This window comes from Atractosteus spatula, chromosome 11, assembly GCF_055471065.1.
Source record: "Atractosteus spatula isolate fAtrSpa1 chromosome 11, fAtrSpa1.hap1, whole genome shotgun sequence".
Lineage (NCBI taxonomy): Eukaryota > Metazoa > Chordata > Actinopteri > Semionotiformes > Lepisosteidae > Atractosteus > Atractosteus spatula.
In genome coordinates this window covers 22,037,112-22,051,140 of record NC_142716.1, presented here as the reverse complement: position 1 = coordinate 22,051,140, position 14,029 = coordinate 22,037,112, and the positions used below count along the sequence as shown (strand labels likewise).

At 39.6% G+C, this 14,029-nt stretch overlaps 1 protein-coding gene across 3 annotated transcripts in view; it reads left to right on the top strand.

Annotated features, from left to right (window-relative positions):
* Positions 1–90: 90 nt before the first annotated feature.
* Positions 91–14,029, top strand: part of LOC148823692 (putative oxidoreductase ZK1290.5) — a 73,835-nt gene continuing 59,896 nt past the window's right edge. For all 3 annotated transcript variants that reach the window (XM_088928203.1, XM_088928201.1, XM_088928202.1), the window contains exon 1: positions 91–223. In XM_088928203.1, coding sequence (XP_088784329.1) covers positions 142–223 — 82 coding nt within the window. In that variant the 5' untranslated portion in view covers positions 91–141. The remainder of the gene's footprint in view (positions 224–14,029) is intronic.

Sequence of the window (14,029 nt, the reverse complement as noted above, 5' to 3'; positions counted from 1 at the left end):
ATGCTTTTGCCGCACTGTAATACGACCGCCGCAAACTAGCGCGTTTTACGACGGTTTGCGACAATTCTGTATTCCACATCGTTAAAGAGCAGTGATTTGTAATTTTTAGGAGTTTAACTGGTTATGCACGCTTGGTAAAGCATGACTGCCAAGGTTCCCTGGAAGCTTGTGTGTCCCACAGTCCCTCTCTCCAATGGTCTTGAGATTCCAATACTGGGTTTGGGTGAGTACAGTACAGACTGCTGTCAGTCACACACCGCTGCAAGTACAAAACTCAGTTTATTGCACAAGTACAAAGTCCGAAGAATTTTATACATTACACAAAGTTTGTAGTTTGGCGTTAATTTAGCACGTGTGATCTTTTATTATAACTACATGCATATCCAAGTGATATTAAAACTTTAATATTATTAAATTTAATGTTATATCAGTAAAAGGACAGTTAGAGAATGCTGTTATTTTTTTAAATGGGAAATCGTTTTCTGATATGAAATAAGACAACTGTTGGTGAAATGTAGACATAATATTAAGAAAACATCTCTGATATCAGCAATAGCATTTATTGGTAGTCAAAGCTTTAGGACTATTTTCATATATTAGAGTACTCCCCAGCACAGCAAAGTGTGTCTCTTCATCTGACATTGGAAAAACCATGCTGTTATGACATAAAAAGCATGGTTAGGAACTCTAAAATTATAACCTAAGAAATCTGATTGGCACTTACTGTCTTTATGTTACTGTTTTATTAGGAAAATGTAGGCTTAGCAGACCTCAGCAGCTTTTACACACTGAATTAATGTAGTTTATCCTCATCTGGGAGGAATGTAGCCGCTCAACAGCGGCATAGGAAAGTAAAACCAGGAAAATTATTAGCATTGTCAGTTGGTACTTATTGAAACATTTTAAGAATGTCTTATTTTTTTAATTACACCAGCCAACATCAACAGCATCATCTAAAATCAGTGATGAAGAGTACAGCTTTAGGAAATGGTAAAATCCAAGACACCCTGACCTGTCACACCTATACAAAAGAAACAGGGAATGCACACAGAGGGGAGATAAAATGGTTGTGCCAGGCCCACAAAATATGTTGCACTGAAATAAAAAAAAACATCTTGAACATCTTCATCTCTGTGAATAACTGTGTTATCAAAAAACCCGACTTCAGTGTTTGTTTCCCTATTATAAGAGAGACAATTCATCAAAGTATAATCCGTCATAGAAGAACGGATGTCTTTTCAAAGACCCAAAATACAGGGCCTCACTATTAGAGGTATAGACAGTGTAGTGTGCGCAAGAAATAGGGATACAGTGTGTAGTGTGCTGCTTGCCTGGGTGTGGATTAAAACTGTACAAGTGTAACAGGTTGCATTTGAACCAGGGGGGCACTGGTGTGTGTGTTGAGTGGTGGACTAGTATTTAAAGTACACAACTGCAGGGCAGGAAGCTCCCAACCGGCCAACTCAGATGAGATCAGAAAAGACCTGGACATCAAAAGAACAAGTTTAATGCAAAGAACACGTCTATTCTTAAATGATCAGAACTCAATTCTAGGAGCACTATATAAGGTAGTAAAAGCCAGAACAAAAGTGTACTACATTAAGAGAAAACTGTCATTGTGAGTGGAACACAGACAGGGCTGGGGGAGGATGGCAGGGCTGAGTATAAAAATATGGAGTGCACATGGTTCAGAAAGACAGGCAGGATGAATGGGTTGGTGGGATAGGTCTATTTATCAAATATAACCTTCAGTAAAGAGACCAGAAGCATGAGGTTGTGGACATTTTGGAACCTATATGGGCTAAACTGGGAAATATAAACTCTAAGGGCTTAACACTAAATGAATACAGTAATAGACCATCTAATGTGGACATGTGCACAAATACCTCACTGTATGATGAGATTAGGAAGGAATGCAAATTGACATCATATTACTGGGAGATTTCCGTTTTCTATACGTAACTAATTTGGTTGCAATGGTTAATGATTGCTTCTGACTCTAGCTGTGTTTCGGACAGCATAAGTAGTTCCTATTTTTCAGAGTGTGCAATGGTCTAGCTGGGTGCTTTTCTACAGCTCACAGACTGGGTTTCTGGAAATGTGAATAGTTTTCCAGTCTGGCTGTGTTATTCCTTGTCCTTAGCCACAGAACCCTTTGCCAGTGATTCCTGCTCTACACATGAATAGCGGCTTGAAGGGGAAATTGTTCTTTGCTTCTGAAAACAATGAAGTTACTTCGGAATCTCCTGGCAGCCCTGGAATTTGGAGTCTTTCATGGTCTGCTGAAATCCACTGCTTGATCTCTCTGACTGATTCAGCCTGAATAAGGAAAGCTCTCTCTTTGCTTTTCCTGTTAAAGACGTATTAGCAAGCCTTTAAACACATTAAAATGACATTGAACTGGGCCTCCCTGAATAATTTGTCTGCTCTGAGGATTATTTTGTTTTGAGATGTGACCTTATCTTTATTACTTACTTGATCTAAAACTAATAGCTCACAATGGGAATACACATTGCCTGAAACAAACTTGTCTTGGCCTGTTCTCAAATATAGGCCAAATGTTTAGCTTCATAAACTCTCTGGGCAGCAGAATGATTTATGGACACGCAGAGGTCTCTGTCTCCTGAGGGATTCAATCAGGATATTTTAAAATAAAGCTGAACAAAGTTTAAATAAAACTTAGTACAGATAGTACAAATATAACTGGCTGTTGGGATCACCGAAGGCATTTTGTTAGGCTTTGGTTCCTCTCAGAAAGTCCACTGGGTGTCTTATTTTTAGAGTTCCCATGTGAGAAAAATTATGGATGTTTTTTTGCAGGATTTCACTCTTTGTCTGTGACCTTTTTATCCTTCTGCATTATTATAGGGACTGCAATCCACAGCAGTTTGGTCTTTAAACTGAAGTTAATTTTTTATCGATTAGATGGATATGGTGAAGTAGGGCAAAAGCAGAACAAAGCATGAATCCACCTGTCAACTTGGAATGTGCAGGCCCTGTACTTTGTGGCGGGCTTCCAGTGAGCAGAAACAAGACCACCCTCTCTAGTAAAACTCAACCATCAAAGAATTTGTTAGTTGGATGGAGCTGTAGTGTGGACATTAGTGATGCAACTTTACGGCTCTCCTGGCCTGGTTTTGATTCCACCCTGGGGCACCTTCTGTGTGGAGTTTGCATGCTCACCCCTGCTCCTATGATAGGTTGATTGGCTGTGCTAAATTTTCATTGCTTTAGCCAGCAGCATGGGACTCCTTCCTCAGTGATCCACCTTGACTGCAATTCAAACAGTCCATTGTCTGGTTCATTCCAATCCTCTATTGTAGGGCTGAAGGTAGGAGGATCTGTGATGGTGTGCTGGTGTATCCTTATCATAATTTTAAGATTTTAAGTTACTTTAGAAACTCAGTAGTTAAAAGGTCACCTCCTATATTTTCAGGGCCTGAAAAATTAAAAGAGTTAAAAATAAACCTATTATGCAGTCTTTAATGGTTCAATGTTTTAATTGAGTGCTCAGGTTGAACAAAAGCCAGCATGTGTGGGGGTCCCCAGAACCAGGACTGGGAACCTCTGCTGCAAAGCAGTGGTGTCCCACTCCATTTCTGAAGGGCTGCATTGCTAAAGGAATGCTGATATATTGCTCCAGTTAAGCCAATTAGTTCATTCATCCATTTTAAATGATATGGTATTCCAGTACAGGGTGTAATTAGTTCAATTATATCGTTAAGAGTTGGGCTGAAAATAAATACCTCAGGGACGGGGTTGGAGAACTCCTGGCCTGTAGTATAAGAGAGACTTTGGGAACATAGTGTCTACTAGTGTTGTGGTAATCTTTTGCTACAGAAAAGTCAATAATAAACTTACATAAACAATTTGACAGTATGCATTGTTTATTGTGGATTGTGAAATTTCATTTTTATTTCATACATAGAGCAAATTTAGACTACAAGCACAATGCAGTGCTCAGTGCTCAGATAAGTTAGGAACAATGCCTTGTTTTCAGTTAAGTAGTTTTGACAGCAGAGAGAGAAAAAGCAAAGCTAAAGTTCTGCATAAGTCATTGATCATTTAATAATTTCTGTTTCTTGAAAATAAATAGAACATCTCAGCTTCTAACCTGATAATGTGTAGAATTATAGTTGATTAAGTTCTAGTCACAGGAATTCTGTGAAGTTACTGTATGAACACGGATACAAACACATTAAGGAGAATAGAGCAGGTGAGAAGAACGAGTCTATCAGGGGGGTTCAATGCAGCAGTAAGTCTTCCGTTGCAGAGAGCCTGAAGTTTCGTCTGGTATTTGTTCTGCTGCTTGTGAGGTGTTAATTGCTTAAATTAAGTAATTGTTTGCCTAATTAGAGCAGTCACACCCTTTTCTGGGGTTTAAGGTTTTTCCAAGTGTTATTAATTCAGCCTATCTGACCCATGACCATCAAACCCTCTACTACCTGACTTCATAGCACACAGTTGTTCCATAGCATGTGTGTAGAAAACATGTAAGGTAGCCAGGAATTTGAATTCACTTCCTTTTCTGCTTTGTATAAAATCTAAGGCTACTGTCAGAGCACCTCACTTTAATATAATGCATTATGCAATCTGTTTTCTTTTTGTTAGATTTGATTAAAGGCTTCAGCCAAATGCATTAGCAAATAATTATTGTTTGGAGTGCTCCTGCTGGAGAAATGGTCACACGGCTGCCATTAGCACAGGAAGTTTTATCGTGCTGGATGTGTTGGCGTGGTTATAACTCACTTGTGCTACAAACAGAACTCACTGGGACGGCAGTTTGTCCAAGGGTGAGAGGAACCGCACGTTTCTGCATGATAAGTTAATTCATTTAAAATGAAATAAAAATGCAAAATAAGAAAGGATACAAAGCAAAACAAAGCCCAGAAGTGAATAATCGATCAATCACCGTGTTTATTAAATATATTGAGAAAGACAGATGCATTAAAGTGCCAAGAAAAAGTATACAGTACATTATTTCAGTAAAATTCTTAGCACCAGTGATAGATTACAATTCAATTCAATTCAATTTATTTCTATATAACGCCTTTCACAGCAAGGTTGCCCCAAGGCACTTATCACCTTAACATTTTGATTCCACTTCAAGCACTGGTTATTTACAGTGGATATCAAACGTCTACACCCCCTTATTGAAGTTTCTAGCTTTTGTTGATATAGAGGCTGAAATCAAGACAAATCATGTCAGACCTTTTTTCACCTTTTATAAGATCTTTTAACCAACCATATTTAAGTGAAAAACAAATGGATAATTTTAGGAAAAAATGTTTAAAATAAATAAATAAAATAACAAATAAATATAAATCTTTCAATGCCTTGGTTGCATACAGTACGTATGCACATCCTTTATAAAACCCCTTTATAAAGGGGATTGTAACTGTGTTCAGATTTAACCAATCACATTCAGAATCATGTACAAAGGTTATTTGCCTTCACATGACATTAGTTGAAGTGATTCTGATTAGCCCTAAAAAAATCAGCTGTTCCTGTAGGATTTCCCTGAAGGTTTCTTGGTTGTCTTGGATAGTGCAGAGATAACCATGGTCCACAAGGAGCTAACAGAAGATCTGCAGGATCTTATTGTTGAAAGGTACAGATCAGGAGAGGGATATAAAAGAATTTTGAAGGCATTAAATACATAATGGAGCACTGTGAAGACCATCATTAAGAAGTGGAGGAAATCTGGCACCACCAGGACCGGGCAAGGAGAAAGCTCATGAGGGGGGCTATCAGGAGGCCATAATCTTAACATAAACCTTAAAGGAGCTGCAGGAATGTATGGCGGTAACTGGCCACTCCCTGCATATTACAATAATTTCACGTATTCTCCACAAGTCTGAGGTGTGGGGTAGGGTGGCAAGACGGAAGCCATTTCTCACAAAAAAGAACATTGAAGCCCGTAAAAATTTTGCAAGAAGACACATTCAGTCTCCAAAACCATGTGGAAAAAATGATGAAACCAAGGTAGAAAAACACAAATTCCAAAACATGCATTTGACGCAAAGCCAACACAGCTCATCAACCAAAGAACACAGTACCTACTGTCAAGCATGGTGGTGGCAGCATCATGATATGGGGCTGCTTATCTTCAGCGGGGACAGTAGGTACTGTGTTCTTTGGTTGATGAGCCGTGTTGGAATGAAGAATTAAGTATTGGAGCTAAAGACGAATTTCACCTTTCAACACAATAACGATCCTAAGTACACAGCCAGCTAAACCAAGGAAATGCTTAAAAAAGGAAGATCAATGTCCTGGAATGACCCAGTTAGAGCCCGGACCTCACTCCTATGGAAAATATATGGACTGACCTAAAGAGGGCTGTGCACAGGAGATCCCCGAACAATTTGACTGAGCTTGAACTCTTCTGCAAAGAACAGCGGGATACAATTGCAGAATTCAGGTGTGCTGAGTTGATAGAGACCTAAACAAACAGACTTACTGTTGTAATCAAAGCAAAAGGTGCTTCCACAGAGTAATGATTAAAGGGTATTCTCCTTATACAACAAGGATCTGGAAGTTTTTTTTTATTTTAAATTATTTTTCCTTAATTAATCCATTTGTTTTTCGCTTAAATATTGTTGGTTACAAGATCTTATTAGAGGTGAAAAAAGGTCTGAAATGATTTGTCTTGATTTCTGAGTTAACATCAACCAAAGCTGAAATTTCAATAATGGTGTGTAGACTTTTGATATCCACTGTAGGTACCGATGTACTATACCCCTTTCTGTACTCCTCACTGGGGGAAGGGGGAAGATTAAAAAAAATAATACCCAGTCTCCTTTAGTACGTTGGAGTACTTTTTCTTGCCCCGACAATCAAATATCAATAACAGCTTCCTGAGTCAGTCAGCCCATAGAAACCCTCAGCTATGTTGAAAGATTAATGAGCAGATTTTGCAGGTAAGAACAAACTGCGCGGTTTATTCAGCCTCGTGAAGAAAACAGCTCTCAAAAGGCCTGTAAGACCACTAATAAAAACAAGCTTCAACGGGAGTGAAAATACAATCTAAAAAGAATGATTTGAAGAGAAAGAAGCCATGATTCAGTAAACATATTCCAGTGATGACATTGTGAGACATACAGTATTTGGGTTAACATGTTCAGTGTTCAGTGTGTGGTAATTTGTTTGGTGCAAGTGAAGTTTTATTTAATCTCTGACCCAGGGAAAAGTGTGGTGTGGGTGGTTGAGGAGAGAACGCAGGCTCGCGCTGTGTCTGTTATTCTGGATTCTTTTTTTCTTCTTCTGGTTTGGTCGGCTAGTTTTTGTTTTGGTTTTATCAATACAGTTTAATAATCGTCCAGTGAAAGCTCTGTTGTCCTTCACATGAATGCCTGAAACATTTTACCGAACCCAGGATTTTACAACATTAATTGTAGTTTTTCTTCAAAGCTTTAGACATTACAGGAGAGGTGAATGGTACTATGTATAGAGAGCAGTCGTGCAGAAAATCAAATCAAAGAAAATCAAAGTTCAGAAGAAACAACACTGTGCCCAGAATTGTCAGACATTGGCAGTTACTAAATCCTAGATTCATGTTTTCCATTCAGAGCAGAGCTGGTTGAAAAACGGTCAGTCCGGGATCTGTTCCACATCTTTGACTGGACCTCAGGGGCTCTCCTGGGTGGGAATTACCTCCCCATTTAATATGAATTTTGTTTCTCGCTTTGCCATCTGATCTGTCTTTGTTTTGCCCTTTTCTGTTATGTTTAGTACAATCTTATTTTCTGGGAAATGTTGATGAACTTCACTGTTTTTCTTCACACCCTGAATCATAGCCCTAAAGCATTTTCCGTCATGTTTCGTGCCTGTTTTTCTGGAGTAAAAACAAACTCCTCATGTAGCTAAGCATTGCAGTGGCCTACATGGACTCTCAAACTAACACCCTGAAAGATTCACTTTGCCTTTTGCAGGCTCATTGTGTTGTTTGCTTCTTATGAAAAAAACAGGTGTAAATTCAATATATTGCTGTAGTGAACAACTGATGAATAAGGTCCTGTATGAGAGTGTGCCTGCTGGACCAGTTCCCACCCAATTCACCTGTAAAACAGGGGCTTTTTCCTAGTTATTTTCAGGAGCTATGTTCCAGCACTTATATCTTGAAATACAGGAATAATGCACTAAAAACTCATTTGAAATAGATTAAACAAAGAGATTAGTTAGATTACTTTAATAAATTATAGTAAGATGTGGGTAAAGGTAACTTTTCACAAGGCATTTCAATGTTCTAAGAACAAGTGACCAGAAAAGTGACATGAATGACCTTATTGAGTCGTTTTTTTGCAGAGAAGAGTGGTTGTCTCACTCTTTGTATTTGTGCAGTCAGTTTTTGTCTCCTCTCCTGGCTAGCTGTTGGAATTGTAGTGACATACAGTACAATGGGGTCCAGTGGTCTCAGGCTGTCAACACTTATGATGAAATGTCAGGTTCAGGTGCATGGAAATGCTTTCCTCAGTTAAACATGGTGGACAATGCTTTGCAGTGAGCTAGTGTAATCTGATCGCAATAGGAAAGGCTGTTCCCCTGCTGTTGAGAGGTACTGTATAACTGTGCACACTGGGTATCTCGTCAGAATCTGTGAAGTTGGAATTTGTGCTCAGTGTGATCTCCAGGTGAGCGACAGTTGTAGTGTTGGAGCTTGACAGAGGGCTTTTCGTTTTTCGTATTTTTGCAGACTCACTCTTCCACTTGGGATAAAAAGAATCTTGAAAATAAAGGAATAAAGGATCCCATCACGGCACCATGAAACAGCTTTCTTTAAGCCTCGTGTGGATCCATTGCTTCCTGTACTTTGTAGGAACTCACATTTAGCTGCTGTAAAAGGATATTTCTTCCCTTTGAGCAGCAGACAAAAACAGCAGGCGAAAGTGTTTTGTGATTGTGACTCCTCACAGGCTCTGTGACAGCAGTGCCCTAAATGGTCCAGGCATCACCAACACAGGCCATTGTGCTCCGGCTTTGTGGGGGGTAGGGAGAGCAAAGACATGAACCCCCAGTGGAAAGATAATAAATCATTGCTCTCGCTAACATCTCAGCACTACCCCCTGGGATGAGGCTTTCATTTTTAGTTTGTTTCCCTGTGGGACTTGGGGAAAATAAAAGAGCAGATAATTGTCTGGGGGCAAACACACAATGGGAGTGGGACTATTCTCATCAAAAATCTACAGAGGAAGAATACTTATAGGAATGGGGTAGTGTAGCAGTCTGTAAAGTTTTCATTTAGTTTAGCCCTTTTGGTAGTTAGTGGTAAATTTCTGATGATCTCATTTACTTTGTGTCCTGAAAGAAGCCAAGCCTCAACACCATTGCTGGGTGGCTTGTTCCTTAATCCCACAATACTTTAGGTAAAATAGTGCACTTTATGGTTTTAAATGCACACCTTCATTTTAATCATTTAATTTAAACATCAAAAGTAGGTAACTCAATTGTTTTGAATTTGGCATTGTGTGTTCCTCACAGAGCTATCAAATGGATGTATAAATCCTTTAATGCTACACTGTTACCACGGTTTAAGTGTCAATTCAGGGTAAATACTCCATCAATGATGTTCAGGACTAAACAGATCCTCTCGAGTCGACTATTAGCAGGGTCCAACAGGGGAAAGCGGAGCCAGGGCCTCTCAGCTCTTGACATGGCAGTGGCCCCTGTAGCTGGCCGGGCACCTGCGGGCAGGAAGTGATGTCAGTGAGAGATGTACCACTCTACCAATCAGCACTACCTCACCTGTCAGGCGGTAATGTGTCCACATCTTGTGTTCTATGGAATGAGACCTGGAATCATTGCCAGAGAGCCAACTGATATTTTTAAATTAGGAGGGTATATAAGAGAAAATAATTGGCAATTCAGATTTTTTTAGTGAAACGTATTTGTTCAGAAGGTTAGAAAGCAGATGTTTTTGCTTCCTTTTTGGAATTCACAGCAATGCATTGTAGCGTGTGAAAACAGCAGTGTCATTCTCTCAGTCTTAAGTCTCCTATAGATTGTAACCTATAGACCACAACTTGCTGTAACAGTTTCCATTAAGTGTATTATGTTCTGTGGGAGGATACTGAAATTAAATTATTCTGGATGGACTAGTGGTGAACTAATAAACCATTTTTTGAAAAAAATGTGCCACTTAAAGTACTTGCAGATGTTAAAAGAGCCTTCCACTTGTAAAACAGAAATTCAACACCAGCAATCTCTCTGTAGTTAGGGCTAGCAGAGCAATGTGTGGAATGTAGAGCATATTGGTCTTGTGTTTTTGTTTTTTTGTTGTTTGTGCTTCAGAGGGCAGATTTCCTGTGGTGCTAATTGGCCACATAGGTTTTCACTGTCAGAGCTTTTTAATCCCTTTCTAATACTAGGCATTTCTTGTACCTTTCAGATTTGATTTTCAAATAAATGGCTCTCGGTAGTTTCCTATTGTAAAGGTAATTATCTGAACTGCAGCCACTGTGGTTAGAACAGGCTGTGCTTGATTACTGTAGGTTGAGAGAGAGAGGAAAAAATATTCCCACCAGTGCAATCAGAAACAAGACGTCGGCAGCTTTAAGATTCCTTTACAACATCGTGCTTGGTAAGGTCTTGTGTATTTGATTTGGTCTGAAAGGATTTTGTCTGAAAGATCAAATCTTTTTTTCTCAAAAGGCTAGCTTGGGCTTTTTTCTTAAAATGCCTGGTCTGCACTCAGGTGAGGCAAGATGAGATCTGAACCTAAGGATGAAGTACTAGAGATCATTGCAGCTGCATAGTCCCTGTTGTGCAAATTCATCTAGCCTAGCCACTAGATTTTAGACTGCTTTGCTCCCCATTCTTGCCCCGTCTTGTCTCACTATGTCATAACAGAGGGTGAAAATAAAACTAGTTGCCACTAGTTTTTTTAGATAACATTGTGCCCAAGGACTTTTGTAGTTTGTTAATAAGGAGGCGATCCCGGACAGTTGAGCTGGCTGAATGTTGTCTTCAAGCGGCGCAGACAGCCGCGGACAGCCTCTGGTGTTTTTTTCTCCTCGTCTGCATGGGGGAGCAAGAGACAAGGAGAGGGTGAGCAGCAGACATGACAAGTCAGAGAGACTGACCTTGAGAGGCCTGGCAGGGATGTATACATTGAACTGTTCTTCACTGACAGGCCAGGGCAGGAGAGCCTTCTTAATAAGGCTTGGCAATTTATCAGGAACTGTCACTGTTCTTGTTGCCATGTCCAAGGAATGCACTGAAGACAATGAGTGCAAATTTCACAACAACTGGAATCTAACCGGAGCTAGGGTCATTTCCTAACCAGCTTCTTCCTGGTTAACACTGTTTATGGAGCGGCAGAGATGTATGGACTGTTTTCGTTTCTCAGCGCAGAGAGGGGTGAGGAGGCGGGGGAAGGGTGGGTGGTAATTAAAAACTGCTTGTAAAACTGCCTTCCACTGGTGCTCCTCTGCAGTCCATAAAAAAGGAAAGTTCCAGTCACAAGACATTGTCCAGAATAGAATGGGTTTAGTGAACCCTGGAAATTGGATTTGATATATGCCAGAATATCTGCCTTTTCACTGCTGCGAGTTTCAATAAAGGAAAGCCGCAGTCCTTCACCACACGGTTTCTAGGGAGACACCATCCGGCATAGCGTCTGAGAACTATTTGGTTGTTAATGAGAATGTTTCGCAGGATGGTGGGAAAATGCGAATGAGAGAGAGATTGTCTGTGATTTGGCCTGTTGTCCACCAGTGTCAGTGTGTGTGCACGCATGCGCACTTATAACAGACAGGGTGTGTGTGAGGGTGGATGGGGGGGGGGTGTTTGTTACCCAAATTGCCTAGTTAATGGCTCTGCCCGGATCACACTTCTTTATTAATTAATGTTTTATTTTGTATATTCCAAATTCTCATGCCCATCCCCCACGTTTCCCTTTGTTTGATGCAAAATAGTATAAGTATGTCTTTCCATCAATTACAAAAGTAGAAAGAGTACAAGAATGTAGAAGAACTACAAGTCAGAGGAGATTATCCAGCTCATCTAGCTAATTTGATTGCAAGTAGCTACCTGAGCCAATGCTTTCACCAGCCATTTTGTTAAAGAATCCAGGTTCAACAACTTGAGTGGGCAGCTGGTTTCAGACCTCCACAACCCTTTGTGTAAGGTTGTGTAAAGTGGTGCCTGCTGTTCTTAGTTTTAAATCTACTTCCACATGCATGTTTTCACTTCTGTCTTCTTGTTAGCATTACAGTGTTCATTCTGAAGATGTGCATTGGGTTGACTTCATCAATCTGTTTGACAATTTTGAATGCTTGAATAGGGTCTCTATTCAAGGACTTTTCATAGGTAGCATCTTCAAAATTACATTTACTGTAAAATTAAAAATAATTCCCAAGAGAAAGCAGATGAGCCTACGTTTATGTTAAGTGTCTTAACCCTTGAAGCAGGTGTGCCTTCTGTACGTCCTTTGAAACGAGACAAGGCACTGTAGTGCAGGCTTATAAAGTGTGAGGTAAAGGTTATAGAGTTTTCATAAGAATCTGCACAGTTAACTTCAGTGAATAGAAGGGTTGGAACATTTCTTTTTAGGGCTTAATAAAACTTGTTATTAAAAGAAATTCCTCCTTTTCCTGAAAACATTAGCTGTGGTTTGAGTGGTAAACAGTGATTTGCATATGAAGTTTAAAAGTTTTGTTTCGTGCACTCCTAATTGATTCCATATTATTTAATTGATTGTTGTTAAAAATGATTATGTAAGCGCTCTGTAGTCTTCTACTTGCTGTGCAGTGAGGTGGCCAGCAGTGTCCGGGCTCTGTCTTCTGCAAGGGGCTTTGTCTGTGACCAGTCAGCCATCACAGATATTCCAGAGTATGTTCCCGCCAGGCTATCAAATGGACATTAACCGTTTCTCTCTGTGTCCTGCTCCATCAGGAAAGCTGGAGGGAGGGTGAGTGGAAAAGTTGTGAGACATTGTGATTCAACAAACGTGCTCCTTACAAAAAAGCACAAATTGGTAACTCGGAGACATATATACAAATAACTAGAAAAATCATTTCCTGAAAACCTGGAACAGTTTAAATACAAAAATGGAACCACTAGACCAGTAATTTATATTTATTCCCTTTTTCAAAGCAGTACAAACCAAAGAAGAACCAAGTCAAAATTCAGTTGTGAAAAAGTGAAATTATCGGACATTAAAGACTAAAAATTCCTCAGTCAGTCTGCAAGAGCTGAGAAAGATGTTGTAGGTTGTCAAATAAAGGAACGCCTGTGAACTCAATTGAAAAAACAGAGTTCCTGAAACACAACAAAGTGAATCTACAAGATTCTTTATTCAGACTGCTCAGTTAAGTATAAAATTTTAGGTATTTCTCTTGTTCCAGGAGTAAGGTTTAACAGCACACATTTTCTCAAGTGACGTAAAATAGGACCTCAGTTACCGAGGCTAAGTCCTGTTAGCTGTTATCTAAGTGAATAGCAGTGCTGGAGTTTTAAAACAAATCAGTGGTGCAGTCCTTAGGTCCCCTTAGAGTTGTCCCCTATGAAGTCACATCTGGACAACGGGAGGCACTGTCCTCAGGACTGGAAATTGAGCCTGCTGAAGCATATTGTTGCACACTTTTTTTTTTATTGAAAGGAATGATGTTTTTGCTGAGGTATACAGAAGGGAAATCATATGCCTATAAATATAGATCTTGTAAAAAGGGCCACCCTTTCACTCATTTTGAGCCTAGTCAAGCCGTAAGCTGAGGAAAGTGGTCCTGGAGTATCATTAGCACTTGAATACTGGCTTTTATTACTGAACACAACATTGAGTAAGAATCAGAATTTCATCTAAACCATTGCTCTTCCAAACATGCATTTCTTACAGTAATTAACAAGGTCAGCACAACTGTAAAAAGGAAGAATGATATTCTTTAAAAGTGTCCAAAGTTATGTGAGATGTTTTATGACATTATGGAATCAGAATAAGAAAAAAAGATTCTAGAAATATTTACATTTATTTATCCAGCCATCCATTTTCTAACCGTTTCTCCCAGTTCAGGGTTGCACCCAGAGCTCCGGCATT